Genomic DNA, 18,518 nt, shown 5'->3' with positions numbered 1-18,518 from the left:
CTATATTTTATGTACCCACAGTAAAAGAAATGTTTTATAATAACTGCTGCTGTTGGCAGCAACACTAGAATGAATGTTTACTACCTGCAAATGATGCAGCGCTGACATCTGATCGGGTTTCAGCATCATCTTCCAAACCTTCCTCTTCACCAAGAAGTATTTTACCTGAGAAGTAACAGAAGAAAGAGGTCTACAGTTTTTCAGAGTCAACTGGAAATGGTTATGAAATGATTAACAGTTGAAAATACTTAAAAGTTTATTGCAAATATTGTTTTCAAAGCTACGACAGGCAACAAATGGAAAAAAGAAAGGAATGAAGAAAGCAAAGATCCAACCCCTCACTATCTTTCTTCAGGTAAGAAACAGCAATGAAGAAACACAGCTAAGCAATTCTACTGAATGGTCTAACCACTCAGGAACCACTTATATCTTTATTTATTCCAGTTTATTTTTGTGGACTGTGCTTAAAATCCCACTAACTTCTTCAAGTATGTCACCTTACTAAGGCATCTGGATGTCTGCCCTCAACTCAGAGAGACAATAAGCACCACAAATAATAAAATAGCCTCTTTCTTAATGGCTATTAAAATCATCAGTCAAAGGCTACTCCCAGGTTGGAGCCTGAAATTCCAATGATGAAAGAAGTGAAAATGCTCAGGGGAAGAAGCACAAGACAACATAAGTGGGAAAGAGTGATGAAATATGGACAAAATCCATTAAGGTCCAGGAGCCAACTAAGGCAAAAATCTTTAGTGAGGCTTTTGCCATAGGAAGAACGAGAACCACTTACAGCCTAACACAACCATCTTACAGTTCCTTTACTCACAGTTTAATGTCTATTTAAAATAGAGGCAGTGGAGAGAGAAAGATACCTGCAAATGCTCACTGCCTGGGAGTAAAACAGAGATTCAACTCTACTGAAAAGAGAGAACAACTGAAGCCATCCTTCACATCTTGCAAGCCATTTGCTCAGAGGTATTCACGACAATTGGTAAGACGTAAGCCTGTTTTGCACTTTAGAATAAATTTCACAAGCAGTCCAAGATTTACTATGCAAGATATCAATGTTCTGACAACTGTAGGTGAATGGTTTTATATTTCATATAAGTAATCAGTGGAAAAAAGCATTAATAGACTTTTGTACTCATTTCTCTATTGCAACTGCACAACTCTATCTTCCTCCACAAAAGTATGCTTTATGCCATTCAAACCTGTAGGTAAGGCAGAAAGGTAACACGAAATTTTTGTGCATGTTCTGTGCAAAACAACACAGCAATTATTGAGAACTGCTCATTCCCACAAGAATGGGTAAAACTGCACGAGGAATTCCCAACCCCAAGCAGGAAAGATAGCACATCATTCTCTACTCTTTCCAAAATTCAAATCCATTTCACTGAAACAAACCAGAGTTTTCTTCTGTTTTCCACAGCTGATCACCTTTAAATGGGTGTGAAAGAAGAAGGACATTGAAAAACACCGATTGGGCATATTGCATTTTGTATGTTTACATCACTTTATAGAACAAGCCATAGGAAAATGTTCCTCTGAAATAAATAAATTAATTAAAACCAGTTAGGAAACAGAACATATTCTTCCATTTAAAAATGAGTTTTCAGCCTTCTTTCCAAATAATTTTCTAAGGTTGAAACAAACAAGCAGGCATAGGCCAGCTGCTCCAAAATAAAGATGTTCTGAAGCACTATAACTGAAAATATATGGCATAGATGAGTTCCGACATGAGAGTCACAGATTTCCGTAGATCAGTTTCACTTTAAACATACGAAAGAATATTATAGCTAGAGATGTTTCACCTATGGCTAGCAGCTCAACTCTAGTACTGTATATGTCATTAAAATGCAAAACGACTTCAAGAAAGAGGATAATCTCACTTCTTCCCTTCTTCCTATAATGAAGAGTAGGTAGGAAATGAACAGTTCAGAATTTGAGATTAAAGCTGTACAAAATGCAAAACCTGAACAGATATCTTTAAATTCACTTATACCATTTTCTACACCACAAAACAACATTTGCATCTTGATATTAAAACAGGATAAAATAATGGCTCAGCTGTGTTCGCCAGCTAAGTGAAAGGTTATTGTTTTAACAAGTTAATTGAATTCACACTATTAGTATTAAATCTCCACCGAAGACAACAAGTTCAAAGTATCAACGTCACAATTCTACCATTTTTTAAAAGTTATATGCATTGTTATTCTGATTTGTTGCATTCTGTCTCTCCTTAGGATACTGCAGCAATACCTACATCTCGAGCAGCTTTTCATTCACTCTGTTGTTTCCAAACAACTGTTCATTGATGCAGTGATAAATATTCTACCTCATTCTCTACCGAGCTCTACCCTCTATTTCATATTGAGGTATACTGTTAGAGCAATAAAGCATACAGAGATGGAAGGTCACATTTGAAGAAAAAAATTAAGCTAGGTGCTAGAGCAGTCCTTTGATTCTGTTTAATCCTGTTCAGTTTTAAAATACCTTTCCCTGAAGTTTACCTTTTCATAGTATTCAACACCTTTCTGCCTACTGTGCTTTCACTGACTCTCACACAGTTTCACTGCAGTAGCAGCACCATCTTGGTCAGATGACAAATCTATTGCAAACTGTATCTAGAGTGATTCCATTATGGATGTGACTTACTAATCAAAGTATATAATAACCAGGTACTTTCATGCACAAACTAAGAAAAGATTTCAGAGTAAGATTTCTTTTTTAAAATCCTGCTGAATGCGTTGCTTGCTAAGGAAATGAAAATATGCACAGTGTAACACAGAATGAGTATTCACAGTTACCAATGACAGGTCAGAAAAATTAATAAAAAAGCATCATATCAAAGCATGCAGACATACACATGCATTAGTGAAACAAGAAAATATGCCTACTAAAAACAGGAAAGTTAACTGTTTTGTCAGTTACATTAAAGATTAAGCATTACTGACAAAAGGAAGACCACCCAGTTGAATACTTCTAAACATGGTCTTAAAAAATTAAAATTTCATCAGCATTTATCATCATAGTTTTTCTATTGCACTACAGCAAAAATAAGAATGAGCTTTGAATAATTTTAGAATGTCTTGGTTGTAACCACCAGAAATTATCTCAGAATTATTTTAAGATTTACTGTGATTAAAACCAGCTGAAAACAGGAAGGCATTTGTGAATGAAGACCAGAGCTCAGCAAAACAATGAAATGGGAGAGGAAATAAAAAATCAGAGAAGAATGCAATTAAAGATTAGATTTCAGAAATAATCACCTTTATGCTTTCTTGCAAGAACAGGGCTGCATGAAGACCCCCCTCCAGCTGCAAATCACAGAAAGTAACATATCAGGGCAAAGAGAGAGTTGCTGCAATCATGAAGGAATTCTAACAACCACAGACGGGAAGTTAAAAAAAAAAAAAAAAAAAAAAAAAAAAACAAAGCCAGGAAAAACATAGCAAACTTCTTCCTTATGAAGTTTGGGTGTTGTTTTTTTTGTTTGTTGGTTTGCATCATGCACCATCAAATGACTTTTTAATTTTCTATGCAAACTGAGCAAAGTTTGCTTTTTTTAAAAAAAGTGTTTTTAATTTCACTGCTATGATTGCTCCTGGCTAATGAATTACCTTCTAAGAGCAGCAATACTAGAATGATTCAATAGTCCAAAGAAGTCCTTATAGAAATCCAGCCAGAGATTGATTCTTTTCAAAGAGGTAAGTAGCATTTAAAAGACAATTTTTAGAACATGCACTTCATTAATAACTGATTTTAAAAGTTATGGATAAAATAAGGTCATGCTTTAGTTTCATGCTAGTTTTCTCATTCTGCACAAAATGCTTAGTTAACACATGTTAAAATATAAATTCTGGTTAGATCAGCTTTCTATGAGTCACAATCGTCAGGTGCTTAGTGAAAAGAACATAAATGTGAAAAGAAATCAGTCACCACTGTTAACTTGCTCTGTGTAAACAAGAAAACACCAACAAAAAAATTTACTTTGGAGTTTCTCATTACTCAACAGATGCATACCCACTTAAAGGGGGGGGATGGCAGAGGGTCTTATCCTGTACCTGGAAAAATGCTATGTATACTTTTACAACTTCTATTTTATACCTCACACTTTCAGATTACATCAAGGAAAGAACCCATCACCTCAATTTAACTCAAATTACCGAAAATACAGCTTACCTATGAGCTCCACTATGCTCCCACTGCGGTTCCTGATGGCAGATTCATCTTTGGATACACTGACCTGTGCAATGCCACCTAAGGCAGTTAAAGCATGGAGAAGTTCAGGTGGTGGTGTTCTAAAGAGCTGCTGTAGTAATTCTAAAGCTCCAGTTACAACATTATGGTCCTGATGCTGAGTGTAATGCAGAGTCAACTCATAAACCTGAAAAACAACAAAGTACTGGAATAAGTTTCTGTAAAGACACAATGTACTACATTTGCTTTCACATACCATGTAAAATCTCATTAAAAATGCATTTAAATGCATTAAAAATGACAGATAGGGTTTATCTAATCTTCATTACCCTTTTCCCAGATAAAAGTTTATTTAATTCTAGCCATTTAACCTCCTTTCCAGTAGAAGCTTCCATTAAGACGCTTGCTTAATTGTCAGAGAAAGAAGAATCAAATAATGCTTTAATGTTAATGAAGTTCATTGGCTTCCTCAGGAGCACCTAACAAGCACTTTTCTCAGATTTCTTGTTATCAAAATTATTTACCAGGAATGCCAAACAACAGAGAAACTATCAATTACCAAGATGAAGAGTCTGAAACCTTCAATGCCAAACTAGCATTTTGTTGCATTACATGAAAGATTATCCTCCCACTCCACTTTGAATGTTTTCCAGGTTAGTTATTCCTCATAAGTTCTACCTGTATAAGCTGTTCTGGTGAAGGTGAAATCTCTGCTTCTTTCCTTGTTACACCAAAACTGCCTTTCAGGCTGGTATCCTTTACTTGTTGTTGCAATAAGGGTATGAGATACCTCAGTGTAAGTAAAACACCCAGAATTAAAAGTGTAGGATGATCATCTTCTACAGGAACCAACAAGCCTGGAGGTAAAAACAGAATAAACTTACTGACGATGGTTAACTTCAAAACATGATTTTTTACGTACCCATATAATAGTTTCTTTAAAACAAAAAGACCATACCACCATCCAACAACTAAAGATTTCTTTAATGTAGAAACACTTAAAAATATGTATTATTTAACACTCCTCACAATGATGTAGGCAATGAGGGAAAATACCTCTCCTCCCTTATTCCTTACTACTTTCTGTTCAATAAAAATACACTTTTTTTTTTTTCTAAATCATCCCAAATGCTCTTATTAAGTGATTTTCTCCACTTGTCCTTTTAAGTGTGGCCCAAGAGAGCTCTCCCCTTCCAAAGCATAGGCACACACAAAGCACTGTCCTAACAAATAATATTTACTTTTCTGCTTCTTGTCTCAAGTACTGATCAAAGCAGTAAGTTCAAAATATACAATGATAAATATTTGTTACATTCGCATTAATACTACTGTCTGAATTCATTGACAACATATAAAACAGTACCTTTAAGACAGAAAAGAACACTGTGCACAAATAACAGAGGACTGAGAAGTAGCACACCATCTTCAAGATAGAATCAGGAAAGTCACTACATGGCATTTGCATTCATCATCTTTTCTTTTATGTAACACGGCTAACGCCTCATGCATCTGCCTGTCTCCCTTACCTCTCCATTTGCAATGTAGTCTACTTATGAAAGAACCTCATAACTGTATCACAACTTCAGACCTTCTGCACTAAAAAACCAGGCTGCTAAACAATACGAGTCTTCGCAGACTTTTGCGCAAGATCTTTGACGACAACGCCCGGATCTCCTCATTTTCCAATAGGCTACTTGCTTCCCTGGCTTGGGCTGTTTCTTTTCAACATTACTGACCTCATAATTCCACACACAGAGAGACAAATAACATTACTATCTGCATAGGCCCAACAATACAGTACAAAGAAAGCATCAGCTGTGTAACTGATGTATAAGCATCCTTTTTTTTGTCTGAAAACCACTTTCAGTTTTAGCAACATACATGAGAAAGGAATTTCACATTACTGATATTTGAAGCAAATGTAATTTCCCCTCTCCCAAATCTTACCTAAAAGTACATTCAATAACCAGGCATAAAAATACTGCATTCTTCGTGAATGCTGACAGATGCTTACTGCTGATCCCGCAGCTGTTCGACGGATAGTGGGGGAACTGGACTTCAGATTAGCTATAAAAGCCTTCAATAAAACCTAAAACCAAGATACGTTACTTCACTATTAATGATAAAGAAAAGAGGAGAGGAGTTCAGAAGTCAGCAAATCTTTTTCAACCACCCAAAGCATCACATCATGCAAGGACAACATTTGCCTTGATTTATACGTGCAGCTATTATACCATCCACTGTAACATCTGATTGGTAACAGCAGTAGTTTAACTGTGCTTTGAGATAGAACAGGAAGCACTACTGTGTTGAAGATACCTTAATCTCACTGTCGTTAGCAAAATTGCCAAATGCTGCCATGATTTTTGGTATTGCTGCAGCTAATGTTTCTTGTACGGATTCTTCAGGTCTCTTACTTATTCGTGTTAAACAGGGCAAAAGGTTCACTAAGTATGGCCTAAGAATGACAAAGGAGAAAAACAAATTTGAGGTAAGAACAATTGTACTGACTTAAATGTTTTTAATTCATACTCTTCGTACTCCTCAATTATTAATATTACTAAATCACACAAAGTGCATCTATTAACTACGTAAAGTCTTCTGAATATGATTTGCAGACAACATTAAGCAAAAAGAACATTATGAAGTAGAACTCATTGTTTTTATAAGCTTCCTTCCCTCTTCCACCAAATCACATACAGCACAGAACTAAAGATCTTCTGGAAGAATACCACCTAATCCAATAAAGCTAGTTCACAGATAATGTGACGGGGATTAGGGAAGGCAGAGAGGGAAGAAGAATCTTTGAAATTTGAGAACAGTAACACTTTGCTAATGCCTATATTTTGTTAAAGTTTGGAAAATTCTTTGCTAGGATGAGTTTACCTGCATTTCTGAGGCCGAACTAGATGAGCAAGCTCAGCAAATCTCCAGAGCGCAGCACGCAGGCTTCGGGAAGCACCATTCTATAGAGAATGTAAAACCATTTCATCAAGCAAAACCAATCCTTACTAAAAAGGTCTATAATTGCTTTAATTTTATACAATTTTACTTCGATGAGAACAAAAGGTGCCTACAAGCCCTAAAATTCTTCTAGCCAAAAGGAAGCAAAGTTAGCTCCAAGAATACCTTTATTTTTCTAGTTGGTATTTAGATTTTCCAAGTGACCCAAAATGAATAATAAAAACAACAAAAAAAGAGAAGGAAACATCTGAGATCTCCATTTTGCTAAAATCAGCTTAAAATACCACAGAGTCATCAACCAACAAAGAAACTGATGATATGAGAATTTAAAATCACCGGAACACTTGCAGAGATACAAATCCAGCACAAAACTGACAGCAGTGGAGCTATGCAAGTAAAATGCCTTCAGCTCTTGAGAATCTCAAAAATTCCATATATTACTTCATAATGGCTTGGATTCTGAATTCAGTATCTATATAATCACCTTCAATAATGCAAGTGACCTGCACCAGAACGTGATTAGATTCTGAGCCTGAGGATATATTGGAGCTCCTTAATGTTGCTGGCAATGTGGAAAACTATGCAAGTTGAAAGGTGCCAAATTCACAATCTCCCTACTTGGAGAAACATCGTGCTTTATTTACCTTTACCTAAATACTTCTCAAATTAACACCTCCTGGTTTAGTGGGAGCTATTGGTAACAGGTGAACGGTTGGACTGGATGATCTTTCAGGTCTTTTCCAACCTTGGTGATTCTATGATTCTCCTAAAAACTGAACTGAGGTGGTTAGAAATTGTTTTTTCTTGTTTTCTTTTAGTGTATCAAAGCTTCATGGTAACACTGTTAGCATGAAAAAACAACCACCACATCTACAGAAAAGCTACCAACATTTTTTTTTCCTATTTATTTTGTTTTCTGAAGTTCTATCAATCGTAGGGAATACCAGTAGTGTCTGACAAACCCCACCTATATTTTCTCTTTTATACCAGTTGCTACATGCTTATAGATGCAAAACAAGATTTTCAGTGATACCATGCAGAAAACAGCATTTATTTAATATCCAAACACTAATAAAACAAAAAGATCTTCAACTGACATAAAGACTGGCATTAAATTGCACACTGTGGTGCCAAGATACGCTTCAGTATTTTTCCTTATGTTTCTTACATAAGCTGTAAATATATATCACACAGTCACAAAACAACCTAATTAAAACTTGTATCAGACCACTTCAGGTCTTGGTCAAATAATTCCTGCATGAAACTTTGGCAAATCAAGAATTTCAGTGTCCTCCACCTATATTTCACCACCTTCCTCCTTGAAGTTACACATTCCATCTCACTCAGTGAAGCAAACATCATTAATATGCTTATTCATTTGACTGCAGAGTTACTAAGGCTATCTCAGACTGCTGTTCACACCAAATGCTCACACATTTTCTGCCAGATAAGCTTTCGAGGTGGAAAAAATCTAAGTAAACAGGGCCAATAGTAAGGAACTGAGTAGAATAATTTTAAGCAGTCAGATATTTCAAAAGAGAGGTTTTGATCTTGACCTTAAAAAAGTAAACATGCTATTTACACTAAGGCTACAATCTCATATACTAAAACACTAAATAGCATACTGCAGAAGGACATGAAAGAAGGCAAACCTCACCTTTTTAATCTCCTTATACAGTTCTAATTGTAACCTAGGTAGATTGGAGTCCATCAAAGCCTGCAATAAAATACACTGTCAATACATGTCAGAGTGGAGGCACTTCAAAGGAACAAAGTTGCACATGCAATAAAACAGCTTTAAAAATACAGAACATTTCTCCCTCCGTTATCCTGTATTTAACACATTCTGGTTATACAAGAGACATTCCATCACCTTTTACCCAAAGAACAAACATACACAATCCCACAAATTAAACTATATTACAGTATTTAAATTAGTTGGTATTAGCTACTTGACCTCAATCTGTCCAGAAAAGGCCATATGGCATCACACCACAGGTACAGCCAACTTACCATGCCTTCGGCAACAGCCAGTAATAGATACTCATGAACAGACTACTAAAATACCAGAACAGTATCTGCAAGCAGTGGGAGTTATTCCTTGCTATACACAACCCCACTTTCAAACAGCCACAAACTGTCAGATGTATCCCAAACTAAGGCTGCATTTGTACCATAACCTTTAATAACCCTTGAGAACCCTTTCTTTTATGCATTAGCCTGTTTTCTGCATCCATTTATTACTAGTAAATATTCTGGGCAATAATCCTGTTTCAGGATCTGATCAACCATGTTGTGAGAGAGCACACATTTTACTCTGCTCTAAACTTGAAGTGCAATTAAGGATTAGAGTATGTGAAATGAAAGTAAGTGCTAAGAAGTGTTCATTTTCTGTTCATTTCAACCCAAATCATTCTCCCTACACCCTTCAAATGGCAAAATGGAGAAAAAATGAGACTAGTTCCACTATACATAATTTCCTACAGAATATTTTGTTTACACATGATTATCCTTTCTTCCTTTTTTTTCCTAGCACATACCACTATTTATGAATATTTCTACCATAACTCCATCAGCTGAAACAAGACCTTCATACAGTGTGCAAATGCTTGCATTATGGATTTAACAGTGCTATGCTCCCTCTTTGATTCTTTACTCTTTGTCCAGTTATTCAGTGATTTCTAGTTTCCTATTCACCATTTTTGACCATCAACCATTAAACTCACATCTTCACAGGATTACTCATAACTATAAAATCTTCATGGCAAGTGCTAATGTGGAGACCACAACTGCTTATGTATGGTCAGTGAAGGTCTGTTGCTCCTCCTCTATCCTAAAATTGTATGCCCAACATCTTTATGACTCCCAAACTACACTAGTCATTGCAATAAAATATTACCTTGCTTGTGTCTTTATACTGCTAGAAGCACTCTAACTATTAACTGCAGGCGCCTAGGCTACTCTATCTAGGGACAAATCTCACTTACATCCCCTAAATATTAAGTTCTTCTGAAGTTCACTGCCTCTGCATTGATTTCAGTCAACACAAAAGAAGCATCAGCTATTATTTTGACTTCAGAAGAGTTAGCTATCCTTACAACCCATTCAACTTGAGACCATTTCATTTATCACTGGCATTACTGATACTTGCACAAAAGAAAGAAAACTGTAGATTTTTTCCCTCTTCATTTATATACCAGACTGGTCTTCCTGAAGACTGAGTTGCTTCCACAGAGCATAAATACCAAAAACAGAATAGAAACTATTGCCACACAACTATTGCCATTTCATAGCTGTGGTCAAACTGCAAGCTTAATGACTGATAGAAGACTCCATCATTTAAATTAACCTTTAGAAGAAAAACTACTATACAATGATCTGAAAAAAAAAAAAAAAAAAAAAAAAGTGTTTCAAGTTTCCTAAAAGCTCTCCAGTCAACAACAATGTGAAACAGACCAGTAAACATAAGAAGAACAATTTCATGAAAGAAGGAAGAAAGGAAGGAAGTCTGCATTCTTTAACACAGTTTCAGAGCATCTCCTTAAGTAAATTATGCTACTTCATGGTGAATGCATTTCATGCAGTGCTAAAATCTTGGAAATGGAAAAATGTTTACATTAGAATGAATAGATGAACAGAGCAAAGTGCTACAGGACAAAACGAAAAGAGTAAAAAAAAACTTTTGCATTACTTCATTCCCCATCAGTATGGGATAAGCCTTTACAAACAGCAAACTTCCAGATCACTAATTCATACAGAAACCAAACAAATAGAGAGAACTGAAATTGCTACAGAAATACAGATTTTTTTGTTTGCTTGCTTCTACATCTCCCCTTCAAGCTAAGGAGAATTTTTATTTACAGATTCATAAAGACTTCATTTTGTATCAACTAGATTAATTATGCAGGCACATTGCACAAGAAGGAAAAAAAAAAAGAAAGGAGAGGTGAAGATAAACCTGTTCTGGAAGCAGCAGCTCACATCAGTTCCTCATAAGGTTCATTTCGTATGCTGAATCCACAATTTGACCTTGACTGACCTTCTATCAATATCCATCTGCTGTCTCCACTGAGTCCTCGTTTCTGGATTGCAGTATGGTAATAAACAGACTCCAGAACACTGCTTTTATCCTAATTATGCCTAAAAGCTCCTCTGCCAAGTCTCAGTAAAGCAATATCACAATTACAGTATGCCATTAGTCTGGAACAAGTCATACCATCTTACAGTCAGCTTTTCAGTAATATTTTTAGCTTTCCTACATACTACATAGCCTCATGCTTACAAAACAAGAGTATTCCTCCCATCCCAAAATGATTTTTAACTAACTTAAAGAGAACAGTTAATGAATTGCTGAATAAAAAAAACAAACCAGAGCAATAAATTACCACAGACAAGTTCAAATACCTTCATCTGATATAAAATTTATGTAACTCCATGCATAAAAAGCTCCCCTTAGAAGACATAATTTCCTAAAGTTTACTCTTGCATTACAAGAGATTATCAAGAATAAGTAAAGCAATTAAAAGAATGTGTGATTTCACAAATAACACTGCATCAAGAAGAAGTTGAACATGTTAACACAATACCTAAAAGTTCTTACTTTAATAACTTTATTAAGGCATTCATCAGCAACCATCCGGACATCAGATTCTGCATCCTCACTGCAGAGGAGAAAAAGTTCCATAGCAATCCCCAGCAGTTTCTGAAATTCTGGAGAATTTCTAGATAAACAAATATTAAAAAAATCAGACTGTGCACAGCAAAAAGCAAACATCAATGCTATTCATAAAGGGGTTTCAAAACTCTACTATGTATACACAGTACAGTTTTACAAGAGGAGAAATGATCCAGCAGATAAGTGTTTCATCAGGAGTTAGGAGATTATTTCCCTGCTCTTTCCCTACATAATCAGGCACCCTATTTGACAACTTTGCCTCGCTTTCTTCTGTCCGAAATAGAATGGTATCTACTCTACCAATGTTTAAAGAAAACTATTACATTTAGGCTTAGTTAAAAAAACACAAACAACAAGAAGCAGCAATAACCAACATTGTACCATTGCAGTTTAAACAGAAGTTGAGCATTTAAATTAACAACTACCAGGAAGTCTACACGTACCTAGCAACCAGAAGCAGCTATTCATATTAATGCAGCAAGTTATATTAAAGCAATAAGTTTAAGATAGACGTTGTCTTACCTTAAAGACTGAGCAACAATGTTTTCACATATTGTCAGGCAATGATTCACTCGATCTTTCTTCGTAGTTGAAAGTTCCTTCTTTCTAAAATGAAACAATTAAAATAAATCTAAGACTAAAAGTGAGTAGAAATTATATGAATGCAATTCTGCCATATATCACAGCCTCCCAGATGATTCTGACATCATCCAAATAGCAGAACTCTAGACGTGGTCCATACCTGTCTATAATCCTGTCCTCATAGTAACACTAAGGAGAAGCTTAGCCAACTAGCAGCAAGCACAGAACAGACAACTGAAGTCACAGAATCAAAGGACGCGTATCTACAGAAGATGCAGAGCCCAGCGTGTAAAGCCTGGCATTCAGAAAACTTTAGCATTCACTCTCATATACTATAAACTCATAAATAACAGAAGCTTCTTCCCTGCTCCATCCTCAATCTTTTTAATACATGAAATGGGGGAAACAAAGCCACAAAACAAAACAAAACAAAAAAAAACCAACAAACCACTAGAATGAGGCAGATTGACAACTATGACTGTGAATTTTCATTTCACTATATGCAAAGTCTCCTACTTTTAACTTACCTGACAGAGAACCACCCCTAGGAAAAGGGAAATTACTTATAAATAATTAACCAGATGAAACCCAGACGCTGAAAAACACACCCCAAGGTACCTCTCGTGCGTACCAGCAAAGAGGCACCTGCTCACTCACTCACAGATGAGTGAATGCTGGACTTCACTTCTGCTTTCCAAGTGAAACTAAGTGATCTGTATTTTGAACACTTAGTTTTCTGTCTTAAGAATAAACAGCAAAACCATCAAAGAGCAAACAAGTGTTTCTAAAGTAGAAGTTGGAAAGCGGTCAGAACAGCCTTGAACTACGTTAACATAACACAGCTCTAAGGGGCAACAGTAATCGGCCAATAAACACTTCATAGTAACTGAAAATACACCATTAAGACAAAAACCGGTGAATTAAGCTGTAATTCCTTCAGCTCAACATTACTACATTTTTTTTAAATAAGTACCCCTGTCCTTTTCCTTCTGTCATACTGGGAGTGGGGATCTATTTCATCCCAGCATTTCAGTTTTTCTTCCAAATATCTGCTTATTTCTCCCCTGCAAACATTTTAGAGAACGCTAATGAGGAAAACAAAACAAAACAACACCATTTTTCCATTAGATCTAAAAAAATATTGTCAAATGAAAGCTTCGGTATTCCTCAGAGAGGATCCCTTCTTTAGCTAATACAGCCCTGGGCAAGGCAGGGCGCAATGCTCAGTAATAACAGATGAGCATCATCGATCTCTGGCAGATTTCTGTAAGCACAGGGCTCCCCTAACATGAGCCTGCCACTTCTGAAATGGTTAGTTGAAAAAAAATAATTAAAACAGATAAAGAAAAATGGCCTGAAAAATTTCAAGTGAAAACAAAGATGGTAACTTCTGAACTACACACATTCCACTTAAATTGAAAGAACAGAAATTGAGTCACTACTACCCAAAGGGAAAGAAGGAAAAGCATCAAACTGCCTTTGCTGCACTGCATCCTTCATTTGCCATTTGGTATTTGTCTTCCTAAAAACAGCTTCTGAAGGGGAGAAAGAAAACATTTAATGTATATCATGTGCACACAGATTTAATATGTCTACAAAGGGAGAAAGCTAACACAGTGATATTTTTGTCTCTGGAGATAGGACACAAGGGATTTTTTTTTACAGAAAGGTTTATCCAGAAGCATTATGAAGACCTCAGGGAAAGTACTGATGAGCCCCCCGGGGGCTCAACAGCATCATGCATTTCTCAGAAGAGAGCTGAGGCAGTGAGCTCAAGTGTTTGGTCAGACAGCACTTCATGTTTCAAGAACAGAAGGCAGGAGATACCAAAGCAGCAGGTAGCAACAGGAAAGCCTCACCCCACAGGCACTGGAGTTTAATCTTCTGCAGGCTTCTACAAACAGCCTCAAGCCAAGAATATTAACAAATAACATAAGAAAAATCAGCAAGTCCTGATAATTCTGCACTCCGAGCCCAAGAAGAGCTGGCCACAAAAAGATCCAACTCGCTTTTGTTAAGCCTTGGAATTAAGGATGTGTAAAAGGTCTAAAGCACTGGTGCTGAACTAACATTTAAAAACGTCAGGCCAAACAGCTTGACATTAACCTTGAGAAAAGCAATGGGAAAACTCAAGATTCTACTAACAAACAGAAATACCAGCACGTTAAAAATAAAGCTAATAAACTGAAGTACAGCGAAAGATTTGAACAATACAGTAATACAATCAACAGTGGATAGACCAAGAGACTGGAAAAGGAATAAGCACCCTAGAAATATTAACTCCAAAAACTCATCTTGGAATTACCACTGACAAGCAGGTCAACAGTTCTTACAGCCTTAGCTAAGCAGAGAACTTGTAATATTTCTACAGACTGTGCTGATAAAACCTATTTACAATCACAGACTCACTCAAACAAAAAGCTAGGATAAAAAAAGCAGTGAGTAATGAAAAATGCCCATTACTGGAAAGTTCTTTGGCTCCAAACGTAAGGGTCAGAACCAAATGTAAAACTGAAATGGGTCACAATTTAACATGACTACAATAATTAACTATCAGAACAGGTAAACAAGAGAAAACTGTTCCAAAGATGGGGAAAAAAAAACAACAAAAAGACAGCCTTTAGAACAGTCAAATTAAAACTAGTTACTTCTCCAGAAGAAACGTGTGATTAGCACAGCATTCTGGTCAGCTACGTGACAAGGGGTGAGATGAATAAGATACAGGATGCTGTATGACAGCCCACCTGCTCATTTGTTTCACTGAACAAACTCAATTTTTACATCATACTGACCAAATTTTCAAGTCTGGGGGAACTTCATTATCCAAACCAAAACAAACCCAACTCCAACCAAAATTCAAGAGACAGAAAAAGCAAAAAATTGAGATGGGAGACAGTAAGGTGCCTCAGCAGAAACTTAATTTGAGGACAGAGAGCTCAACCTAAGTATTCACAGAAGAGTAAACCTACAACAAAAGAGAAGATGAGAGAATAGGCCACAACCTGACATGTCTATAACATGCACTAGAACTGCAATATATGATTACTGCTGATTAAAACCTCTTAAAAAAAAAAAAAGAAAGAAAGAAAAAAAAAGCTCATGGGTTACCAATAAATGTTTGAATTCAAGCAATGTTTTAATAATAAAAGAAAAATCAGGATATTATTTTCATCAAGATCTCAAAAGTCATTGTCACAAAGACTTTCAATACACTTGTGCAAATGCCCTCTGTGCTCCAGCCTCTGTGACCTTAAAATATTACAGGTCAGGAGAGTTTGTTGTTGTTGCTTTTTAATTGCAACAAAATATTGAGGCCTCTTTCACTCACTCCAATAGGAATGCTTTCTGGGGTATTTTTCATTCATGCAGACAGAACACTGAACATTGTGTTGTAATAATTTAAGGTGTCTGTTTAAAAATGAGAGGAAAACAAGAAATAGAAGTGGATTTTACTTTACAGAAAACAGCAGAAAAAAACAGAAAAAAAAAGCCTATCAACACCTGCGATAACATGATTCTCTCCAATTCAAGAAATGATATTGTCTCACTCATCTAATTTAAGCAACAAGACAATTTTATCTGTTTGGATAATGCCAAACATATTTAATTAAACAATTAAAGAGCAAACCAGCAGCATTTATGCTATGAAATTCACCAATTTCTTTATTGTCTCAATACTGACAGGTAAAGCAACATTGTTTTCATAGCTGCAAACAGATAGGAGGATAGAAAGTTACTGTACAGCACTACAAAATATTTGAGGGTTCTTTGTGCAGAATGACAATTAAGATGAGCGCTTTGCAGGTCCCCATGTGCAAAGAACACAGAAAGGCATTCCTCTTTTCCAATCCAATGGATGGAAAATGCAAACAATACTGAGAGTTATGCTCAAGACGTCACCTGATACTTCACTAACCATTTTGGAAACTTCACCAAAGATTGGCAGAATATCCTTTCACAGGCTTTTACGAGGCTCAGTGCCCTTTCTGAATTGGTAAAGCTCCTGGGGGTATGCAATACTATCAGCTTTCTGAAAACATCCAGTCTATTTTTAAACAGAAAAAACAAAGTCAACTAGGACAATTACAAGCTTGATTTCTTAGTGCTTTGACTATGGTATGCCTAAATGCAAACCTCAACATGAACCATAACATCCCTCTGCAAGCATCACAAATTATTTTCAAGCACAAATTATTTTCATTTGAAATAAGATGATCAAGCCTAACAATATCTGCTTAGACTTTTTCTGGTATGTATAGGAAAGAATGGAAATAGATGTCCACCTGTTCTCCATGCCACTCAAAATAATAGTACAAATAAAATATAAAACAGCAATTAGTCCCTGAAAACACTGGCGTGTATAAAAACAATTAGCTTATGAAGAAAATAAGGTTTTTCATCTGTTGTGTCCCCAGAGTATCAACGACACAACAAAACTGTTTGAGATGAGAGTCTCCAAGCAGTGTGAACCATGGTAAATTCAGCTGGCATCCGTGTCGAACCATACTGTGGGACCAGGTGGCCAAGAGCCACTGTGGATCAGCTCTGCCAAAAGCACCTGAAACTGCTGATTTTGAAGTTATCTGCTCCTCAGCCTGTTTCTCTGGTCCCCCTGGCCTCTGGAGAAACAGCAACAGCGTGACTCACTTACCAAGCGCACGGAAATCCTTAATGCCTTTTCACCTGCTCAATAAAAGTTATTTTTAGAGAAAGCAAACCCAACAGGCAGCACTGGGGCACTGAACAGCTCCTGGGCCTCCAGCAAAGCTGCAGGTTCTCTGACTCAAAACCAGAGCAATGCACAGATAGAAACAAGCGTCTTCTCAGTGCCTCCACCCCTAATCTTTAGGGGCAAAAAGAGATACCAGAAGCATTTGTGTTGTTTCCTCTTAGAGCTCAAGACATGTGACAGTGCAAGACTTCAAGCAAAGTTTGCCACAAGCAGTCATCCATCCACGTCAACTCCTTAAAGACAGACAAGCCCTAGACTTAAAAGTTATACTTCAGATTTTTTGTCCCCTTACCCCCAGCAGCGTATCCAGCCAAAACCAAAACCACTCTGCAAAAGCCAGCGTTCCCGTACCTCTCATTATCTAGGCTGCCACACTTGCAAACCTTTGCCTAGAAATCTGCAGCCTCCTGAACTGCCTCAGCAAACGGGCAGCACCTCCAGACCCGTCCCCGGCAGCAGCCGGAACCCCGCCCGGCCCCGGCTGCGACTCAGCCCCCTGCGGAAGAGAAAGCTGAAGCATCGAGGAGCCCCCGGGCCCCGTGCCGCTCACTTACGGTCTCTGCAGCGACTCCTCGGCCGGCACTTGCTGCTGCTGGAAGGAGCGCAGCGACTCGAAGGCCTTCATCAGCTTCTCCATGGTGGCCATCGCCGCTCCGCCCGCGCCGGCGGCACCGGCCCGCCTCTCACGGGCGAGCTCCCGCCTCCTTGCCGACGCGCCCGACTCTCCGTCTCTCCCTCCTCGCCCTGCCCGGCTCTCCCAGCGACCTTCCCGCCCGCCGAGGCGCCGCCACCCGCGCAGACCGCTCTGCGCCTCACAGCCGCGTCGAGCCGGGGAGCCGCCGTAGGGGGCTGCAATCTCCACCCCGCTGCCGCGCCGCCATCTTGGGGTTGGCCCAGCAGCCCCCGCGCTACGGCCCGGCCTCCTGCCCGGGTTGCTCCGCCCACCACGGAGCGAGTATTCAACGCGGGGCAACGCTGAGCGCATGCCTGGGGTCACGCAGACCGTCACGGCCGTACACACGGGCACGCGGGCTATCGAGGGGGGCGGGGCAACAAACAGAGCGACAGGCACTCCGACCAATCAAGAGGAGAGCTCCGCCTCTTTCCGCCTGTCACAGAGCGGGAAGCGGGGCGCCCGCTGGCGGCTCGTGACGGGCAGAGTGGGGGACCGCGGCGGCCCTAAAGCCGCCTCACCCCTCAGCTGTCCGCCCTCACCGCCGCCTCCAGTGCCAGGAGGTCCTTATCGTGCTGAGGTGCTTGCCAAGCGCTACCGCACCTCGTCGTTATTTCGGGCTCTGAGGAAAAAGGGAAAACACTTACAGGAACCAGGCACTTAGCGCTTGGCAGGGGCCCCGCTGGCCTCTC

General features: G+C 38.3%; 1 protein-coding gene across 4 annotated transcripts in view; it reads right to left on the bottom strand.

The window, feature by feature from the left end:
- The window catches only part of HTT (huntingtin), a 78,824-nt gene extending 60,776 nt beyond the window's left edge, over positions 1-18,048 (bottom strand). For 3 of the 4 annotated variants that reach the window (XM_052681797.1, XM_052681798.1, XM_052681800.1), the window contains exons 1-11: positions 17,708-18,048; positions 12,362-12,445; positions 11,765-11,885; positions 8,822-8,881; positions 7,087-7,166; positions 6,520-6,658; positions 6,148-6,289; positions 4,879-5,057; positions 4,183-4,387; positions 3,270-3,317; positions 85-165 (exon numbers count right to left, since the gene is read on the bottom strand). In XM_052681797.1, coding sequence (XP_052537757.1) covers positions 85-165; positions 3,270-3,317; positions 4,183-4,387; positions 4,879-5,057; positions 6,148-6,289; positions 6,520-6,658; positions 7,087-7,166; positions 8,822-8,881; positions 11,765-11,885; positions 12,362-12,445; positions 17,708-17,799 — 1,231 coding nt within the window. In that variant the 5' untranslated portion in view covers positions 17,800-18,048. The remainder of the gene's footprint in view (positions 1-84; positions 166-3,269; positions 3,318-4,182; positions 4,388-4,878; positions 5,058-6,147; positions 6,290-6,519; positions 6,659-7,086; positions 7,167-8,821; positions 8,882-11,764; positions 11,886-12,361; positions 12,446-17,707) is intronic. The other variant, XM_052681799.1, reaches the window with a different exon arrangement.
- Positions 18,049-18,518: the final 470 nt, after the last annotated feature.

This window comes from Tympanuchus pallidicinctus, unplaced genomic scaffold (genome assembly GCF_026119805.1).
Source record: "Tympanuchus pallidicinctus isolate F22 unplaced genomic scaffold, pur_lepc_1.0 scaffold2, whole genome shotgun sequence".
In the NCBI taxonomy this organism is placed as follows: Eukaryota; Metazoa; Chordata; class Aves; order Galliformes; family Phasianidae; genus Tympanuchus; species Tympanuchus pallidicinctus.
Note: the sequence above shows the minus strand (reverse complement) of the source record. Positions and strands in the feature narration are given on the sequence as shown.